Consider the following 20,132-nt stretch of genomic DNA (forward strand, 5'->3'; position numbering starts at 1 on the left):
CGGGTATTTTGGTGGACATTTTTTATCTATGCCTGTACAATTTTGCCAGGAAAGACCCTTTTGTCAATCGTGGGATCTTTAACGTGCACACCCCAATGTAGTGTACACGAATGGACCTCGGTTTTTCGTCTCATCCGAAAGACTAGCACTTGAACCCACCACCTAGGTCAGGAAAGGGGGAAGAAAACTGCTAACGCCCTGACCCAGGGTCGAACTCGCAACCTCTCGCTTCCGAGCGCAAGTGCGTTACCACTCGGCCACCCAGTCCTTTGGAGGTAAGGTGGGGGTGCAGTGATCAGTGGGAGGAGGGGGGAGTGAGAAACAAATCAACAGGAATGCGAGGTGGGGGGGGGGGGGGCGTTTGGGATGGGGACGTGGAGAGGTGAACGCAGAGAGATCACTGAAGTTCTGTAAAAGAAATTGACAGCAAGAGGGGAGGGGGGGGGGATGGGGGAGAGTGTGGTGACATGCACGGATGTCGGGGACTTGAGACACTAAGCCGGCTCTCAGTGACTTTGGCTTTGGAGAGATAAAGTGCATGGGAAGAGGGGGGGGGGGGGTGCGAGAGTTGCGGAGGAAATGCGAGTCAGTGTGAGTTAATTATTCAAGAGGCTCGTCCTGAGACTGGCTCTCTTGATCTCCCAGCTTCATGCCGTACACAGCATCCTTCTTCCCCTTATATAAAGATGCTTTCTTTTCCTTATATAAAGATGCCTTCTTTCCCTTATATAAAGATGCCTTCTTTCCCTTATATAAAGATGCCTTCTTCCCTTTATATAAAGATGCCTTCTTCCCCTTATATAAAGATGCCTTCTTCCCTTTATATAAAGATGCCTTCTTCCCCTTATATAAAGATGCTTTCTTTCCCTTATATAAAGATGCCTTCTTTCCCTTATATAAAGATGCCTTCTTTCCCTTAAAGATGCCTTCTTCCCTTTATATAAAGATGCCTTCTTCCCCTTATATAAAGATGCTTTCTTTCCCTTATATAAACTTGCTTTCTTTCCCTTATATAAAGATGCCTTCTTTCCCTTATATAAAGATGCCTTCTTCCCTTTATATAAAGATGCCTTCTTTCCCTTATATAAAGATGCCTTCTTTCTCGAGTAAATGCAATCCTGTGGGTCAAGATAGATTCGTCAAGGATTTTACAAAGGACTTGCACTGAGCTGTGCATAAACCTAATGGCCCTGTCACACGACCGTTTTAACGCCTGCGTATGCCGACGTATGGGACATTTGAATAAGTATTTGAATAAGTACGCTGGCGTACGTCGAATACGTTATGGGTACGTTTTGTATACGTTAAGAGGACGCTGAAGCACGCTGGCATACGTCGTAGTACGCTGAGCACGCAGCAAAGTTTTGTGCACAAAACTTTGCTGCGTGCTCAGCGTACTACGACGTATGCCAGCGTGCTTCAGCGTCCTCTTAACGTATACAAAACGTACCCATAACGTATTCGACGTACGCCAGCGTACTTATTCAAATACTTTTTCAAATGTCCCATACGTCGGCATACGCAGGCGTTAAAACGGTCGTGTGACAGGGCCATTAGATGAACAGCTTGCTGGCTTTCTTGTGCAGTGTAAGATATGTTGCTGAATTCATTTTGCATATTCATTAGATGTGTCAGTCGCGTTATTAATTCAGCATAAATAGTTGCATTCTGCACGGAAAGTTGTAACACATGCAAAAGCTTGGTCAGATCTGTGTCGATGTACACCATTGTTTACGGGGGGAAGGACATGTATCTGTTATTAACCACTGCGCCACACAACAGCTATGTTCACCACAGGGCTCTGTGACAGTGCATGCATCGTCGCTTTGGGTAAATCAGATTGAGGCAATCAATTAGTTCATCTCTGAACAGAGCGGAGTGTGTGTGTGTGTGTGTGTGTGTGTGTGTGTGTGTGTGTGTGTGTGTGTGTGAGAGAGAGGGAGAGGAAGAGATAGAGAGAGAGAGATTGATTCAACAGCCCAGGGGTAGACTCAGGGGGTTGCGCTGAGTGCACGTGCACCCCCTCCGGTTAAAAAAAGAAACAAGAAAAAGAAACATGTTGTTTTACTTGGGAATTTAGTGAGATGATTCCGTGGCAATTTCTAAGCTCAGATGGCACCAAATAGCACCGTTTTGCTTCTTTGGACAACAACATTTCGGGCGCGCTCTCGATTTACACTTTTGAATTCTAAGTGTACCCCCCTACAAACTTACTGATCCGCCCCTGCAGCCCTTTGGGCAGCTGCAACTGGGCGACGTGCCGTGTGATTTGACGAGGTGTCGTTCAACAAAATGGGTTTGCATGACTATAAATATATATGTCGGAGAGTGCATGATGCATGGTTTTCAAAGCGGCTTGCCCGTGTATAGACGGAACAAACAAACAAACAGACAAACACACAGACAAACGAACAGACAAGCGAACAAACAGACAAACAAACAGACAGACAGACGGACAGAAAAACACCGCACAGACAAACAGACACACGAACAGACAAACAAACTAAACAAGTGATGAAACACCCATGAAAAGCAGTCAACGACAGAAATAAAATTAATGCTGATTGAACGAGCCAATTCAAGCATGGAGGTTGCCGTAAAGAAATTACTTTTCTACTTCTCGATTTCTGTGCCTGTGGTAGCGTCGTGAGTAAAAACGGAGCCGACACGCGCGCGTCAACCAATCAATAATTTCAATTGTTCCAACATGGCGGCTGATCTGGATATGTGGGATGGGGAAAGTATGGCAGGCCGACTGTATCTCCTTCCCGCGAGCAGTGCTCCGGGCTGGGAGATGACACCCTCTGACTGATCTGCTCTTGCATTGAGTATTGTCTGTCGATTGATTCTCTGTTGATTGATTGTGTGCCGGCTCAGTTGATTGATTGAGTAATCAACGATTATGTGTCAATCAAACGGATGAAATTTAAACAGAGACCTCTTTGTTGACACAGACAAGGACACAGAAACAGACAAAAAGACACACACACACACACACACACACACACACAGAAAAACACACACATAGAGACACATGCACACACACACACACACACACACACACACACACACACACACACACACACACACACACATGCACACACGCGCGCACAACCACCACCAACATGTGACCACCAGCACTGGCGACCGACCAGCACCACAAAACTAAAGAAAGATAACTTCATCATCTGGTCATTTATTTGCTGAAGAAATCTGAGAAAGGTAAACAAGATTTCACTCTGTTTCAAATGTAAATGAGAGAGAGAGAGAGAGAGAGAGAGAGAGAGAGAGAGAGAGAGAGAGAGAGAGAGAGAGAGAGAGAGAGAGAGAGAGAGAGAGAGACTCAGACTCAGAACTTTATTACAAAAGGATAAAGGTTTTAGGCAAAGCCTATTCTTCCAACCTGTCCTTTATACAACACATAAAGACAGACGCACATAAAAAAATATAAATTCAATCATATAAAATACAGAAATACATTGTATGGAATGCAACACAATGTGCATTTGAGGAATTGCATAAGGAGAACTCAAAGAGAGAGAGAGAGAGAGAGAGAGAGAGAGAGAGAGAGAGAGAGAGAGAGAGAGAGAGAGAGAGAGAGAGAGAGATGTTCACTGGCTCGGTATCTCAGCCTGTTTTTAGTCACTGCTACAATTCAGCCCAGCTAGCCAAGTGTCTTTCCACAAGAACCCAAGGAAAAAAAATCTGGCGGTAATCAGTTTCATGTCTCCCATCGGATTTTGTCACGGACCTTCACGTCCATCACCCGGCAACCGTCGGCACAATGCCCTGCGCAGTTCGCAGCTTACGTTTCGTGATCTCTTTCATTTCCGGGCAAGATTTTTAGCTCAACCGAAGAGGCGTGGCCTCAGATTGACGGGCACGTGTCATTGGCACGTGACCTGCTTAAAGTATGCACAGGCAATCCACCAATGGCGGCCCTTTCTGTGTCGGTTTTCTGTTTCACTGTTGAGCAGTGATCATCATTGAGCTCGTTAGCGATTAAGAATTGCTTAGCCACGAGTTTGGTACCCGTGTAATAACTGACATTAGCTTCGTTTGCACTTTCTTTGAGAAACTGCTTTTGTTTTCATTCTCAAGTGTTTCCTTCGGAAGTACCCACTGAACTGACTCGACTCGAGTCACTGTCAGCAAGTCAGTCAGTCATAGCCATGGCCGTGCGGCATGTGACGGCCGGGATGCAGCACTAGGTAATCACTGATTACCGAACTTGATAAATGATTGAGGACATGATAAACACAAGTAAACCGGTAAATAACTTGCGAAACAAAATCTCCGATCTAATCTGATAACCGAATAAAATTAGAGCGGCACTCAAGTACAAGTATAAGCAGGGACCTATATTTAGACCTATATCTAATATAGGTCTATGGTATAAGGTATGATTCTGTCTCGTGTCTCCTGTTTCCCTCTTCCTAACCGAGTTTCAAGCTCAACAGCTTGTTGTTGTTCTTTTTTTTTTTCCTCCTTGTTAAAAAAAATCAAGAACAGACCACTCCTGAAGTGCACACTCAGTGTCCTCATCACTCTTGTAAGGTGCAATTTGATTTTGTATGTATTTCACAACTGGATGAAACACTACTAGTATGATAGGCTTCTGATAGTATCTAATGTTTTGAAGACTGGTCGTGGACTTGGAAATTGAATATAATATTTTGGATCGATAAGCATAAAGTACTTGTTGTTTACAGGGACCTATTTTGTATAAACCTTCTGTCAAATCATCCACTTTTCACTTTCAATTCAGATTTCCCAAACAGGCAGCTTATATAAACAATATTGCATTAGAATTTAATTTTCGTTTTTAAAGTTCCTCTCCCCATCCTGTATCCGCTTTCTCTTCTTGTCCCCCCTCCCCCCTCCAAGGAACAAACTAACAAGCAAGCAACCAAGCAACTAAGTAACAAAAAACAAAACAAAAAACGAAAACAAAAACCAACGAAAACAAACAAACAAACATCAAACAAAAGAACGCAACTTATACTTCAAACATATGCACGGGTCATAATCTAATTCTGAAAGCTTAGAGAATGTAACAAAAACTTCATCCCCCCATCCCCCCCCCCCCCCCCCCCCATTAAAAAAACAGAGCAAACGATCAATTAAAAAAAAAGAACGAACTTATACTTACAGTTATACACGGGCCACAATCCATTTCTGAAAGCTTAGCAAATGTAACAAAAAACCAAATCTTTTGTACAAAATAACAATGAAGGCACCCTCAATAAATCTTTTTAAACGAGACTATAGTGCGTTGCAGTTCAGTCTAAATTTAAAACTCGTCATTAATCATATTACCTTCCTTTCCTGTAAATGGCATGCCACTGTATAAACAGATTTTTCCAGGCTTTTACATGGGTTTAGAGCATCTATCTTTTTAAACATACCACAAAGATGAACATTCTGTCTGCTTTCTGCATCTTGTTGAATTAATGTCACACATTGTGTAATGTACTCAATTTATTCAGCAAAAAAATGTCCACTCCCCACAGAAAACAGCCAGCCTGTTTGTTTTTGGTATTTGTCCAAGCCGGGGAACGATGCTCTGATCCCATGTAAAAAGCCTGAACAGATCCGTGCTGCATGGTGTACATGATGGGCGTTTACATGGGAAGCAATGTAAGCCTATAAATGCGGGATTTTTTTTAACCAGTTTAATGGTTTACTTCCTTCCTTAGAATTTATTTTTTATTTTTTATTTTTTTTAAGACATTAGACTCTGCTTGTATTCTTCTGTGCTTAGTCTCTTCATTTTCTTTCTCTGCCTATAGGCCCGACTATTCTTTTTACTTGATTGTTTTTCGCTGTTGAAGACGCAAGCCGAAACCGGTCCATTGTAATTTCATTGTTCGTGTTTTTTTGTTTTCTGGTGAGTACATGTTTCTTGTCATCTTGAACCATTGTTTATATTTGCGGAACTGAAACAACAGAGTCTATTATCAGTCTTCCCTGTTACCATACTGATGTAAATCAATCACTTTCATATTAGAAACCCCCTTCTTTTCATTCCTAAATTATAGCCTATTGCATGTTAAATATCTTGAACCATTGTTTATATTCGCGAAATTGAAACTACAGAGTCTATTATAAATCTTCCCTGTTACCATACTGATGTAAAGCAATCACTTTCGAGAACTGACCGATAATATCTATACACTTCGGAAAATCGGTATTTCCGTTCATACAGGATATTTCAGGGTATAGCAGAGATCTGATAACAGACATTTCCGTTTTCCACGAACGGAAATATAGTAAACGGTACAAACATAATGTTTGAGATTAATGTATATCAGTGGTACATATCACATTGAATGCAACAATTAATAGTAGCATATTTTTGGTGTTATTACCATGTTTGGCAAATATGACAAGTGTTTGTTTGTTTGTTCTTCTTTTCTTTCGTTCTTTCTTTTTTTGTACTTTCTATTCATCTTTTTTTTTCGTTCTTTCTGTCTTTCTTTGTTTCCTTCTTTTTTTCTTTGTTTACAACACTTACTCTTGAAAGAAACTGGAGTGGGATCAAGAAGAGTATGAAGGAAGAGCGGGGATGGGGGATGGGGGTGGTAGGCTAGGCAGATTTCATCAGATTTCACCTCCTGTGTGAACAAATTGCTATAAAATTTATTTCACCTTTTTTGTACTCTACATGCATCCATTGATCAGGTAAAACCGAGTTGGCCAACGTTTTCCCATGCGAACTGTATTTTTGAAGCTTTTAAAGAATGATGACAACTGCGCAATAACGGTATTCCGAATATGCTCCGTCCCTCACTTCTCACGTCTATAACATGTCTTATTTTAAGGGATGTGCCATATGTCACTCATATAGTATGTAAGAAAAGCACATTCAGTTGATAAATAGGTTCAATTGCATTTATTTAGCGCGAAATAACGTAGCCGAAGCTCAAATCTAGCGCATTCGGTGTGGTTTCACAGGGCGCGTCTCCCGGGTCGCGTTTGACAGGTATGTGAGTTGACAATTACTGTGCTGATATTCTCCCTCCTTTACCCGTTACTGTTGCATTACACATGTGAACATGCACACGCACACTCTATTCAACATGACCTCGTTCTCACCATGTTCTCATGGAATGGAATTTAGCTGCTGCTGATGTAGGTGGGAGTTTGCAGGGCTGAAACGATGAGGTACATGTAGAGACTTTCTGCATGTACTTGATGTAGCGGAGGAAGTTCAAAGTGTCTCTTTCCTTCCCCCCATAGAGTTCTACAAAGGCCCTTTCTCCTGCTCCTATCAGCTCATCAGTGTGTAACCGAGTGCCGAAACACTACGATCACCTCGGGAGGCGAAGTGCAATCAAACAGGATTGAAAATGTTAGAGCTAATTTCTTAGCCCTATAAAAACTGTTATGCAAACCCGAAGGTTTCCATGAACATACAGACAATCGGAAACCACCAGACCCCATCACAAACAGAATTCTACAATACACCGGTGTTGACTTTTAAAGGCCAACAACTCGGGTGCAGAGTCTGCTGTGAAAGGAGCGGAAGCCTCCCCTGTCACAATCGCCCCCGTTTGAATGAACTTCGTCCCGAAGTTCCGAACCGGGGGACCACTGTCCATCCCAAGTTTGCAGAATGGGAACAGCACGAAAATGTTCAGTGGTCATATTATGCCATTACCTGAACATATCATGCCGAGTCCCATCCCTGCTCACAAGCACCAGATGTAACCGAGTGCCGAAACACTACGATCACCTCGGGAGGCGAAGTGCAATCAAACAGGATTGAAAATGTTAGGGCTAATTTCTTAGCCTTATAAAAACTGTTAATGCAAACCCGAAGGTTTCCATGAACATACAGACAATCGGAAACCACCAGACCCCATCACAAACAGAATTCTACAATACACCGGTGTTGACTTTTAAAGGCCAACAACTCGGGTGCAGAGTCTGCTGTGAAAGGAGCGGTAGCCTCCCCTGTCACAAGTGTCTCTGCAAGGACTGGCGCTGAAGACATGGGCCTGCTGCACGAACACTGTTGACTGGGTCAATTTCGTTAAACACATTGGTTTTCCAATCCCGAATGGACTGCTAATTGTATCGCATCCACCAAAGGCGTGCGCAAACAGGATGTTCTCACAAACTTGAGATCCAAGAACAGTCTGGACTTTTCTGATGTCCCACACTTTTGCAGCTGATTTTGCTGTCGATGATCTCACTGATGTGAAGAAGACGGGGCAGTGATCTGGCGTAAGATGGTACAACAGAAGGATGAGCAGATCGGTGTCCTCGCCAACCAGAATCACGTTTCCCTTCCTTGCCAATTCCAGAGAAGTCTTTACGACGAGCCTATCAGCATCAGCAGTTGTATGGACAGTGTCAAAGTCGTGCTGTGAAAAACGGGAACTAAGGAGGTTGATGAACCGCTGTTTGTTGTTTGGATTCGTCAGGAAGCGCTCCTTTGGTTCGCACAGGACCATGTCACCCTCAAAAGTGATGGCACATGCTGTATTGGCTCTGCTTGTTCTTCGCAAATGGGCTGCATCTTTGGTGGTAGGTCCGCAGCTGTATCCATCAAAAACAACAGTTCCTTTGCCAAAATGACGAATGAGAAAGTCTGCGTAACTCTGAGTAAGCTGGTTGTATGTTGAACAACGGCACCAGGGCAGAAGGTGCAACAGCAAGTCACCATCGATGACATATGTTACATCATCAGGAATAACACCATTTACCTTTGTTGAAGTCCAGATGTAAGTTGCCAGTGCAGCCTTGGTACCTTGTCTTGGCAGACCACCCGAATCAAACAGGGATGCTGGGACACTGCACATCTCAAAGGCAAAGGCGTCCTCAAGACATCCGTTGGTGTTCTTCACAGTTGTCACTAGTCTCTGGAACAACAGCATGGAGTGAACATGTACTAGATCATCGTGCAGATTGGACGACTTGGCTTTCAGAGCCATGGTTACAGCTTGATCCTTCTTTTTAAAGGTGAAATCCACAACATTATTTCCGATCATGCTGCTCAGAATCTTGTTTCCTACGCCTTTTGCTTGTTCTGCATTCCCAGTAGCTTCAGCTTCTTTTCCGCTTGAAATGGATCGGAGGGCTGTATCCACAGTGAAAGGGTTCCTATCAAGCAGATATCTCAAGATCAGCTGAATGTCTGTGTGATCTCGCTTCTGCCTTGCCACGCTCAACTCTTTGTGCTGCGTTTGTTGCTCGCTAGAATGGAATGCAACGTCTGTGACAGACTGTATTTCGTCGGGGATTTCTGCACAGGCAGGCATACACAGTAGTAGGTGGGAGATCAATGCCATATGATTGCGCAGCATTCAGTTCAAATTTCCGTACCTCTGTGTAAGAACAGCTACAGCCAAGGTGGCTGAGGGTATCGATCAGAAACCGTGAACCGAATGATCGGTGCATTTGCACGCCAAGTGCAAACTGCAATGGTGCAATAACAGTGTTTGGCCTACTGAGCTGAATGAGTGCTTGTCCTATTGCACTGATATAATGTTAGGTAACCTTGAAAGAAATACATGTACATATCCACTAACAAATGCACAGATTAATAAATAAACGCAACGTAAGTAGGTGAAGCTGAACATGGAAAAAAACTTATTACCTAACAGTCACATGCACGATCCACGTTGTTCTCAATGGACATAATTTCACAAGGCACATAGACAAAGACTGAATCTGCAATCGCCTAATAATCATTATAATGCGAGCAGTGAAATGCGCCCCTGGGAAACAAACAAATATATCTATACATAGATGAGACCAATAAACTGCTTACGCCATGCTGATTAAGCTATCGTGTGATGTTATTGAATAGTTTCCTTGGGTAGCTTGTGAAAAACTGTCGCTCCGAAAACTAAAATAAAATGTACGATATTTCGGACTCATCGCATGGTTTTTTCCCGGCCAACTCGATTAGATGTGTGCAGGCACACTGAAATGAATCAACTGCACCTAAAATGAATTTTATAGCAATTACTTCGCACACATCCAAACGCTTCCCAGCCTATGGGGGTTCCGGTTAGGTTATGTTCTTTTCATTCTGAATGCTTTTCCATTTAATAAAAGAAGAATAAGAAGAAAGCTGTGTTATAAGTGACGTTTTTAGAGTATTTGTTTGTTTGTTTAAGACATAGGGGGAGTTGAAATAATTTGATGACGAAGAACTGAGGGTAAACATAATGTTTGTTTTATTGAAGATAAGGGGGGACAAACACACAGAACATGTATGATCAAACAGTACAACTAAAATTTAAGAAGAAAAAACACAAACTAAAGCGTCACATACTTCAAATCTTGCATTTTACAAATAAAATATCATTACAAGAAAACAAGTAATCCTTTTTCTGTGCTGAGTCAATAACAAGTAAATAAAAGCCAACAACAGGATTAGACTAACAGCAGCGGTATATATATATATATATATATATATATATATATATATATATGCTTACCTCAGACCGAATAACACACAGCTTATGAATAATACGCTATAAGCTACGAGACACGATTCAGCTGAGGGCATGCAACTGACTAAATAGAGAATACTGTTCACTATTTGAAAAAGCAACGAGTGTAAATCTGGTACGACACAGCAAGCCATGTAGTATTCTGTTTATCCTAGTCCTACATACTGTACTTACGTGTATTTGACTGAAAATGTCCTGCAGTCGAGGCAACTAAATTGAAGACACTTGCTTTGGAACCTCGATCTCTTCTAAAGCCTCGTGCAATCTATTACGTCAAAGTAAAGAAACGTCACTCTGAAAGTGTGGCGTGACGTGTCAGTTATATATAAAAACAAAATCATCGAGGGTAACTAGCGAGCGCAATTTTTTTTCTTTCTATAATGACGTTTGTCTCGGTGACTTTGGCATCATAAGCAGCGGAAAAACAGGTCGCCCTGCCAGACCTCATTTACATGATAATTATACTACTCGTGTGATTTGAACGATTATTATCTCACGAGTGTCTCTCTCGCGTATGTATAGATAATCTAATTTATTAATATTGTCCAGATCGTGCGTCTATCACAGCTGCTTTAGACAAACTCTTGTTCACGCGCGAAAATGTCCCATTACACAGTGGTTCCCCTCTTTTGAGACCATACAAAAAATCCGGGGCTGAGCTCAATTTACAGCTAAGGCAATTGACAGAAAATCCGAGAAAACATGGTACGGAGTGAGTCTTTGATTAGAGGGGGCACGGTGGGGGGCGGGTTCCACTGTACGAAAGTTCGTGTTAAACTGGAGTAAAACATTCGTCGTTTGTTTGTTTGTTTGTTGAAGTGATTATCACCCCCAAAGAATCTGGTTTTCAACACAACCCTGATTAAGATGGTAAGAAAAAAATAAGTGTTGTTTAACACATTTAAAATACTAAAACGCAACAACACCCGCCCCCCCCCCCCCCCCCAAGCAAAACAAAAGCAAAAAAACACAAAAACCAAAAACACAACAAAAACAACAACAACAACAACCAAAAACACAACAACTTCAACAACAACAACAACAACAAAATCAACAACAAACAAACAAACAGAATAAGTAATGCTACTTATGCTTGCTATGATCAAGTGTTGAATAAATTATCCTCGAAGCATATAAATTCATTAATCACTGTAATTTCTTTTCGCCAATACAACTGAATTAGTGCTTCGTTGGCCAGAAAGAAAAATGTTCCGTACAATGTTCCGCAAAAAGCATGAATCTCGATGTAAGGAAGCTTTTCAAGCTTACAGCCACGTGATTTTGACTGACAGCAAATGTATTCACAAATTATGCACACATCTCCAATGTAGGCGGGGTTACTGAACGCCTCGAGGTGTGAAATCGTCGTGGATTGGTTGAAAACTGTGCATAGCCAATGAGATCACGTGCACTTGTACTTCAGCAGGTTCTCCATGATACAGCCAATGAAAGAGCGGCTTAGATGACGAGCCTGTTTGCCCTTTCCCATTGTTACCGTCAGCTAATACGGCGGGCTGTATTGTATGCAAGTGTGTGGTTCCAAGCAAGCTGTTCACACGGATTTTTTTCTTAGTTCTCCTGTGCTTTTATCTGGTTTATGTTGCTGTTTTCTGTACGAAAGTGAAGCCACGGATTTCATGTCGGCTTCTCTGGAGTCGTGGCCTAGATTAGCAGGCATCGCTGGAAGAGTGTTGAGACGAGGGAAATTGCCTGGGTTTTGAGCGAGCCTCTCTCCTCGCGCACACACACACCAACTTGACCCCGACAGCTTTCATGATGGCCGCGGCTTGGAGCCGCTTTGTGTTTGTGGGCTCGTTTGTGGATTCCTGAAGGATACCAGTGTGTTGTTTTCTTCTTATTTGGATGTACAACGGTTGGTGAAGGTCGAAGGAGTAACATCGTCGATCGGCTCGTGGTTTTAGCAGCCAGCATGTATCCAAACCGGCACCCGGTAAGTGGTTACAGAAGAGCGCGAGGAAGCGGACTCGATAGCCCGCCATTCATAAAACGAGCTCTTTGTTTGTTTTCTTCGTACTCAGGCATTTGCTAGCTACTCTGTCGCTATGGTCTTACATTGAAGTAGTTATAAACCGAGTTTGTAGTCTAGAATTCGTTCCAAGGCCTTCCTTTGGGCGATTTAATGTCGAAACAACTGATCAACTTCTTTGTTCGGCCATGCTTATAGCTATGCCAGGGAGCACTGGCTTGACTTCAGTCGACCCGGATCGGCCTCATGGCCGCGAAGCTAACAAAAGGGTGGCTTGGAATAGCTGTAGAATGCATGATGCGATCAGGTTTGCTTGTAAAGTTAGGGTACGTAGACAGGGTAAGGCAGCTAGCTTCACTAGCGTAGCGGTCTCGTCGGAGTCTGCCTACTTGGCCGCCATACTCAAGAATCGCGTGCAGCGACTGTCGAACAAAGGGAGGTAATGGGCAAAGAAATAACAACCATGTCTCTTCCCTACCCCCCTGTTTTTACTCTCGCAGGGCCCTCCCCAGCCGGGGCAACCTTTCAAGTTCACTGTTACTGAGTCATGTGATCGGATCAAAGAGGAATTCGGCTTTTTGCAGGCCCAGTACCACAGGTGAGTCTTGTCAACCATGTGGGTGAGTGTGAAGAATGTTGAGTGTGTTTTTACTACTCAGGGTGAAGGGGGGGGGGATTCTTTTGTTTCATCATTCGTTTGGCCAGCGTATCACTGGTCATTGTTGCCAGTGTCTCCTAGGTCAGAGAGGGTTTGGTCTTCAGAGCGAGTATTGATGTAAGATTTAGTGCAAATGGCCTTGACCTTGCAACTACAAAGCATAAATAAGTGCCACACCTCCTTCCCTCTTCTCACACACATGAAGATCTATAACCTGCCCATTTCATTTGTGATATTCGCTGCGTTACCCGTATAGATATTGTCCTGGTGACTTCCTCCTCATAAAGAGTCATGTGGTTTAGTGTTTACATAGTCGCCATACACAAAAGACATCCTGAGTCATGTTCATGATGAATTTTTTACAACACCTAGTCTTGAAGGGTGGATGCTGCTTGATGCATAATGAAGAACTCCGTCTAAAACAGCACGACCACCTGCCCAATTCCAGCGGTTTTTTTCTCTATGATGCTTGGATGTTGGTCGTTGGTGACAGGCTCAACTGTGCTAGTTTTGCAGACAGACTCTTTTTGTGACAATTGCCCGTGTTAGTGTCAGATGGAATAAGAAGCTCTTTGTCTGTGGCCAGTGATGTGAAGTCGATATCTGGCTATGCGATAGCAGTCCCCGGGACAAGATGCTATCTCTCATCACACACGCATTGACAGGTGATAGCGCAGTCCATTTAGCAGTGGGAGTCGGGTGGGAAGGGGGGGGGGGGGGGTAGGGGGGAGTGGTTCTGTTTCTTTTTCCTCCTCGCGTCTCGTCTCCCCCCAACAGCCCCCTCCCACCTCTTTCTTCTCGTCTTTCAAATTCGTGGGTCTATGTATGAACATCAGTGTAGCTCTCTCGTTCAGACAAAGTGAGGGGGAAGGGGGTGTCAATACCATTACTGCGGAATGCTAACATGTCTATCTAAATACGATCTTGCAATCATGTCGGATGCCTGTGTGAACTCGGATTTAGAGTGTAACTTAAATGCATTGAAAGATGAGATGATTCACAGCGCAATAGTGAATAAGTGAAATCAACATGAACATCTAGTGTGTATGAGAGTGGGAGAAAATTAATGGGAACCACCAAGTGTCATTTCCTGATGACTGCACCGTCATGCTTGGCAAGTTAGCTCGCGGACTTTCGGTTCCCATGCGACCTTTTAGCAGGGACTGTTGTCAGACTGTGTCCTTAATTCGTTGCCTTGGATTGGAATTGGACACCTTATGAAGCAGGGGGTAACCGTCTACAGCTGGGGGGGGGGGGGGTATTGGCATGCGTTCATTTGATGCGGGGGGGGGGGGGGGGGGGGGATTCATAATTTCAGTGGGTGACAGTGGACATGATTTCCGTCCATCTGATGGGGGGGGGGGGTCTCATCAGTCAGTGACAGTGGAAGTGATTCAGTTCGTTTGTTAGTGGCCGACATCACATGATAAATAATTTCACCTTCCGCTATCAGCGGAGGCCTTCCGCGAACCCATTTGAGCTTGTATTGTGCTGGCTGACAAGCTGTTGGCTGGTGTAAATGCACCCTAACCCATGACTCGCATGTGTGTTTACACAAGCTCTCAGCCCATGTTTGTTAAACAGTTACTGGAGCCCCATTGTTTACTTTATGGTTGAACATTGTTTTGTTGGCGCTGGAGTGATAGCCCTGTGGAAGGGTTGTTTGCACAAGATAGTTGTATGAGATAATAGATCGCTTGAAAAGAATAATGTACACGTACATGCCCGCACATAGTAGGAAACACACTGTCTGTCTCTCTCTGTGTGTGTCTCTCTCTCTTTTAGGGGATCCATTAAGTTGTACTGTGTCTCACTCTTACTGGTTGCACACAGATAATAAAACACAGGTGCTGCAGGGGTTATGTACCGTACAATAAACAACACACAGAAACATGCAAACGTGAACACACAACGCGGTCCCATTCTTGACCACTGTAACTCGCTCTCTCTCTCTCTCTCTCTCTCTCTCTCTCTCTCTCTCTCTCTCTCTCTCTCTCTCTCTCTCTCTCTCTCTCTCTCTCTCATTCACACAAAGTCTGAAAGAGCGACCGATCCAGTGATGAACACAGATCCATGCCCCCTCCCATCTCTCTCATACACACACTCAGTGCGGATCCTGTGATGTTCACAGATCCATACATGTAAACATACAGAATACAATTGTATAGACACCGTACAGACCACCACAACCAGCACTACCGTTACTCAGCCCGGCCTCACGGCCGAGTGCACATTGACAAAGTGACAGGCACACAAAGGCCAGGAGATAAAATGTAGCGGGAAGATAGTTTGATAGTTTGAGCGATCGATGCTAGGATCAATACAGCCAGCTGGCTGCAGAGAGCGGAGCAAGTGCAACGAGAATGATAGCTTCACTCAAGCGTTCGTCAGGGCTGCGTGATACTAGCTTTAACATCATGAATCTCATTTCATTTTCTCTCTCACGCGCACGTACGTGCAGACAGACACACTGCTGGTGGTAGACCCATTAGTAATAACATGTGTGCATAGATCACTTCTGTGCTGTGGGTGTAAGGCCTCTCTCTCTCTCTCTTTCTCTCTTTCTCTCTCTCTCTCTCTCTCTCTCTCTCTCTCTCTCTCTCTCTCTCTCTCTCTCTCTCTCTCTCTCTCTCACACACACACACACACACACACACACACACACAGTCATACTCTGCTGCAAATGCAAACCTGCAATGCATCATTATAGTTGCCACACACTGAGCGACAGTGGAAACACCTACCCCACGCACAACTCGCAAAGTTTGAAAGAAAAAGAGTTCCTTTCACTTACATTTGCATCACACACTTCACCCAGCGGTAAAGCACACATCTTGAAAAAGTAAAACTCGGTGCCAAAACAGTTGCGTCAAGCAGGATTGAAATGGCTTGACACAAGCCGCAGTGCAAATAAAACAGAATCGTGAGCAGAAAGGAATGGATCCTTTGTACAAATGTTGTACCATGAGACTTGTTTTCTCTACTACTTCCCAGCCTTCCCCGCCTCTTGCTTGCTGGCATTGGAAGGGCCCACCCTCTTCCATTACCTACATAACATGATTGGTGTAAATCCCCCTTAATCACATTCCTCATGACTGCTCTCTCGCTGTATTAACAGAGCGGTCCTTCGTGTTTCCAATCCAGCATAGCTCAGGGGTAAAGAGGGTTTGGCGGTGGTAGGAGGGAGGGAGAATTCCCTAGCGCGATTAAAAGCAGCTTGCCTGGTTGCTGTTTGTGTGATTAAAAACGTTATTAACGCTGAATGGTTGAATGGTTTAGCCAGCCTGGGGCTTTCCTAATCAGGCGAGCTGGGAGAGGGGTTGTGGGGGATGGGAGGTAGGATTGGATTAGGGGTGGGGAAGTGGGCTGGAGTGGCGAAGAGCGGCTTCTGTGAGCTCTATGACATGGTTGAGTGATCAGCAGGGCTGCCTTCACGCCTGAGCAAGGCTGAGTGACTAATGGATCCCACTCGAGTCGGGGGTGACACGGATGACGGTGTTGAGACACTGTGTGGCTCTCTACCAGAGAGAGAGGGCTTGGGTTAGATCACTGGGATAGCTTGTGACATGCAGCAAGTCACTCTTGATCTGCCCCCTACTGGCCCTAGTACTGTATAATCATGGCGCACAGTTGCAGGTACATACACACACTCTAACACACACACACACACACACACACACACACACACACACACAGACACACACACACTCCCCTTCCATAAAGTAAAGTCTATCATTCTAATTATGCCAGGTGACTGGTATTGTATAGCTACAAGAAAAGTCAACCCCCGAATATTTGGAGAATTCACTGAGTTGAAAGCTGCATTTACATTATTACATGTTAACGAGTATATTGTATGGCAACACTAAAAGACATGGAAATTGGCTGTTGTTGAGTATTCACTGCAGCAGGTATTTGTTGGCCAGTAATTTGAGAAGATAAATCGTTCCATTTTGAACCATTTTTTCCTCATGCAATACATGAACAACTACAAGCACCATTACCACCTCAATAATCCCAGGGTTTCCCCTTGCACTGTTGCAGTAACATAATAATATTAATAATAATAATAATGATAACGGGCATTTATAAAGCGCCTTATCAGAAGTTCAAAGCGCGTGACACAATACATGTATACAAAAATCATACAATCACTGTCAGATTCAAACAACACATCATGCACATCTCACATCCCCAGACTCTATACTAAGGAACTATCCGTAGTGTTGTTGGAACAAGTGAGTTTTCAAATTGGACTTAAAAGATGAAATGGATGGAGAGTGACGTAATTGAAAGGGGAGTGAATTCCATAACTGAGGTCCATAGTACGAAAACGTGCGGAAGCCATGAGCCTTGCGTTTAAAGCGACCTTGACGGAGAAGTCGAGCATCATCAGAAGAACGAAGGGTGCGAGAGGGAGTGTAGAGGGAGACCAGTTCAGAAAGATAGGCAGGTGCCGATTCAGAGATGATATATTGTAGCAGAAGCAGGCAGCTTTATACTAATAGTAATACGTTCAGATACAGGAAGCCAGTGAAGTTCATATATATATATATGCGGTAACGTTGCAATTTAATGTTGCAATTTAATGACCGTGTTGTGACACTTTTGAAATGGAGTGCTGTTCAGCCAGTACATTGGACTCGAGAACATGGTAAAACCCATGACAAACTAATCTACAACTTACAAATACTTCTTAAGCATACAGACATACAATAAGCTATAGAACAGAACCACAGTCAAAGAGTAACACTAACAACAATGCATTATGATGATTCTTGACCCGACAATAGAACAAAACTGCAAGAGTTGAACCCCTCTACTTTTAAGGCTGAGTGTGGGCGTGTGTGCTCTGGGGCCCATTACAGGGTGTATCGGGTGTTAGGGGCATGCCACAGACAGTGCTATCAATGCCACTATCAGAGTCAGTTTGCTGATTGATCAACCATGCTTTTCTTTGACTTGATAGCCGTGATAACCCATTGCTTTATTGCTGTCACACTATCTCACGCACCTATTTCCAGCCGGCTTGTTCCGATAAGGTTGATAAGTGTTTTCCTATTCATTGGGAAACTATTTGGAGGTGGCTTTGAAAATGAATTGTCTTGAAAGGTATGTTGTTTCAAAAGGGTACGGAGTGCATAAGTTATTTGGATGAATTGGTCTTTGTGTGTCTTGACATTTTTTGACTCCATTCAGTGTTCTGTTGTTAATTAAATACATTTGTCTGCCTGCTGCAGTGTTGTCTGTACAGTTTCATGTACGTGTACATAGAACAGGAGCCACCTGTATACATCTGCGCAAAGCAAACTTCTTGTCATGTGCTAATTGTCATGTTCTGCGTTGTTTCAGTTTGAAGATGGAATGTGAGAAGTTGGCACAAGAGAAAACGGAGATGCAGAGACATTATGTGATGGTAAGTACTAAGTAGCATCTTCTGAATTCTCCTCCTCGGACAGCATTAGCTGGATCCAGTATTCCTGTACAAATGTTTTCCCACATGTGTTCACATTCCACTTTGCAAGTAAGAGACCAGTCGAGCTCAGTCCTTGGACTCAGGACATGACATTTTGATCCTGGACATATTGCACCCACAGCAGGGGTGACATGTGCTGGCATACTGCAGGAGGTATCACTGTGTCAGTGTGTGTGGCTGTGGATGTGTGTGTGTGTGAAACAGTTTTTTATTTTGTGTGTGTGTGACGAAATGGTGGTTCTGAAGGCAATTCTGTGAGCAAGGGAACTTCCCTATTGCTGAATAATCTAGTTAATCAGGCTAATAAGGTTATGTGTAATCAGCAAGAAAAGGCCCTGTAAGCGTCAAGAATATCGACCCAAGCTTAATTTTACCCTTTTCACCACTAGTCTCATCCCTCCATCTAAATGAAAAGACTTGCAGAGAAAAAAATAGTGTAGATTGTTTAGAACAGGCTTTGCAGGCAGCGGCAGGCAGCTGGTGTGGTGTACTAAAGGGGGAATTTACAGGCTTTAAGCAGCCCGCCAGCCATTCCTTGCCACTGAATACAAGCTGGCCAAATTTCCCTGGAGAGAGGCAGAAGAGAGGAAAAGACCCTGCCCCCTTCTCCTCTCTCTGTAGTTCCATGGAGTGCACTTGTCTACTGTTCTGGTTCTCCCTCCTCCTCCCAATATCGACTATTCCCCCCCTCCTTCTTCTCCCCACCCTTCATTGGATCTGCTCGAAGACTATTTCCCCCCTCCATTCCCTCTCCCCTTCCACCCCTACTTCATTGCATCCCAGTGCTAGAATGGCCAAGAAGAAGGGAGGAATAGTCTCCATTGTGAAAGGGGAAGGGGAGAGAAGAGGAAGGAAGGAGTATGGGGGGGGGGGGGGGGGGGGGTCTCTGAGAAGTACAGGGGGTGGAGGGGAGGGCGTGAGGTTAGAGAAGTAGTGGGGTTGGGGTTTGATAAGGGATCAGGGAGGGATAAGAGGCTTTGGCTGAGATTTTTTAACATTTAATCTGCCTCTTCCTGGCCTCATTAATTTGAGTGGAGATTCGGGGGATTTTGTGACAAAAAGGCATGCACTGGGTAGACCTGCCAGTGCCAGCTAGTCAGTGGATAAGGCATTACTGCCAATGTAATTAGATCCGTGGTTGTTTTGCATGGTCTGTAGGAGTAAAATGATAAGATAAGATAAGATGAATTTTTTTATTTACGAGGGTAATGATAGTATATGAAGCAATACATGCTTTTTTACAATCAGCCCTAGCCCATGAGGGAACAATAACTACTAGTAGTACGTATTTGCTGAGTTTTTCTAATTACTAATTATTAACAACTTTCGCTGCTCTTCTGCCAGCATCTCAAAAAAGAAAGAAGGAATTGGGCTACAGTTGAGATATTCTGAATAATTTTGCATACAGGTAAAGTTTGTTTCCTCAAGTTTCAAACAGTCACTGTGATCAGGGCTGCTCAGTGACATTGATTTTGACATTAGATCTGACAAATAAAGAGAGAGAATCAGAGAGAGAAAAGATGGTTTATGTACAGTATA

At 43.7% G+C, this 20,132-nt stretch overlaps 1 protein-coding gene across 1 annotated transcript in view; it reads left to right on the forward strand.

The window, feature by feature from the left end:
* The first annotated feature begins 11,978 nt into the window (after window positions 1-11,978).
* The window catches only part of LOC138945547 (transducin-like enhancer protein 4), a 52,031-nt gene continuing 43,877 nt past the window's right edge, over window positions 11,979-20,132 (forward strand). Inside the window, exons 1-3 of the mRNA XM_070316995.1 lie at window positions 11,979-12,423; window positions 12,960-13,057; window positions 18,470-18,533. Coding sequence (XP_070173096.1) covers window positions 12,403-12,423; window positions 12,960-13,057; window positions 18,470-18,533 — 183 coding nt within the window. The 5' untranslated portion in view covers window positions 11,979-12,402. The remainder of the gene's footprint in view (window positions 12,424-12,959; window positions 13,058-18,469; window positions 18,534-20,132) is intronic.

This window comes from Littorina saxatilis, linkage group LG1 (genome assembly GCF_037325665.1).
Source record: "Littorina saxatilis isolate snail1 linkage group LG1, US_GU_Lsax_2.0, whole genome shotgun sequence".
In the NCBI taxonomy this organism is placed as follows: Eukaryota; Metazoa; Mollusca; class Gastropoda; order Littorinimorpha; family Littorinidae; genus Littorina; species Littorina saxatilis.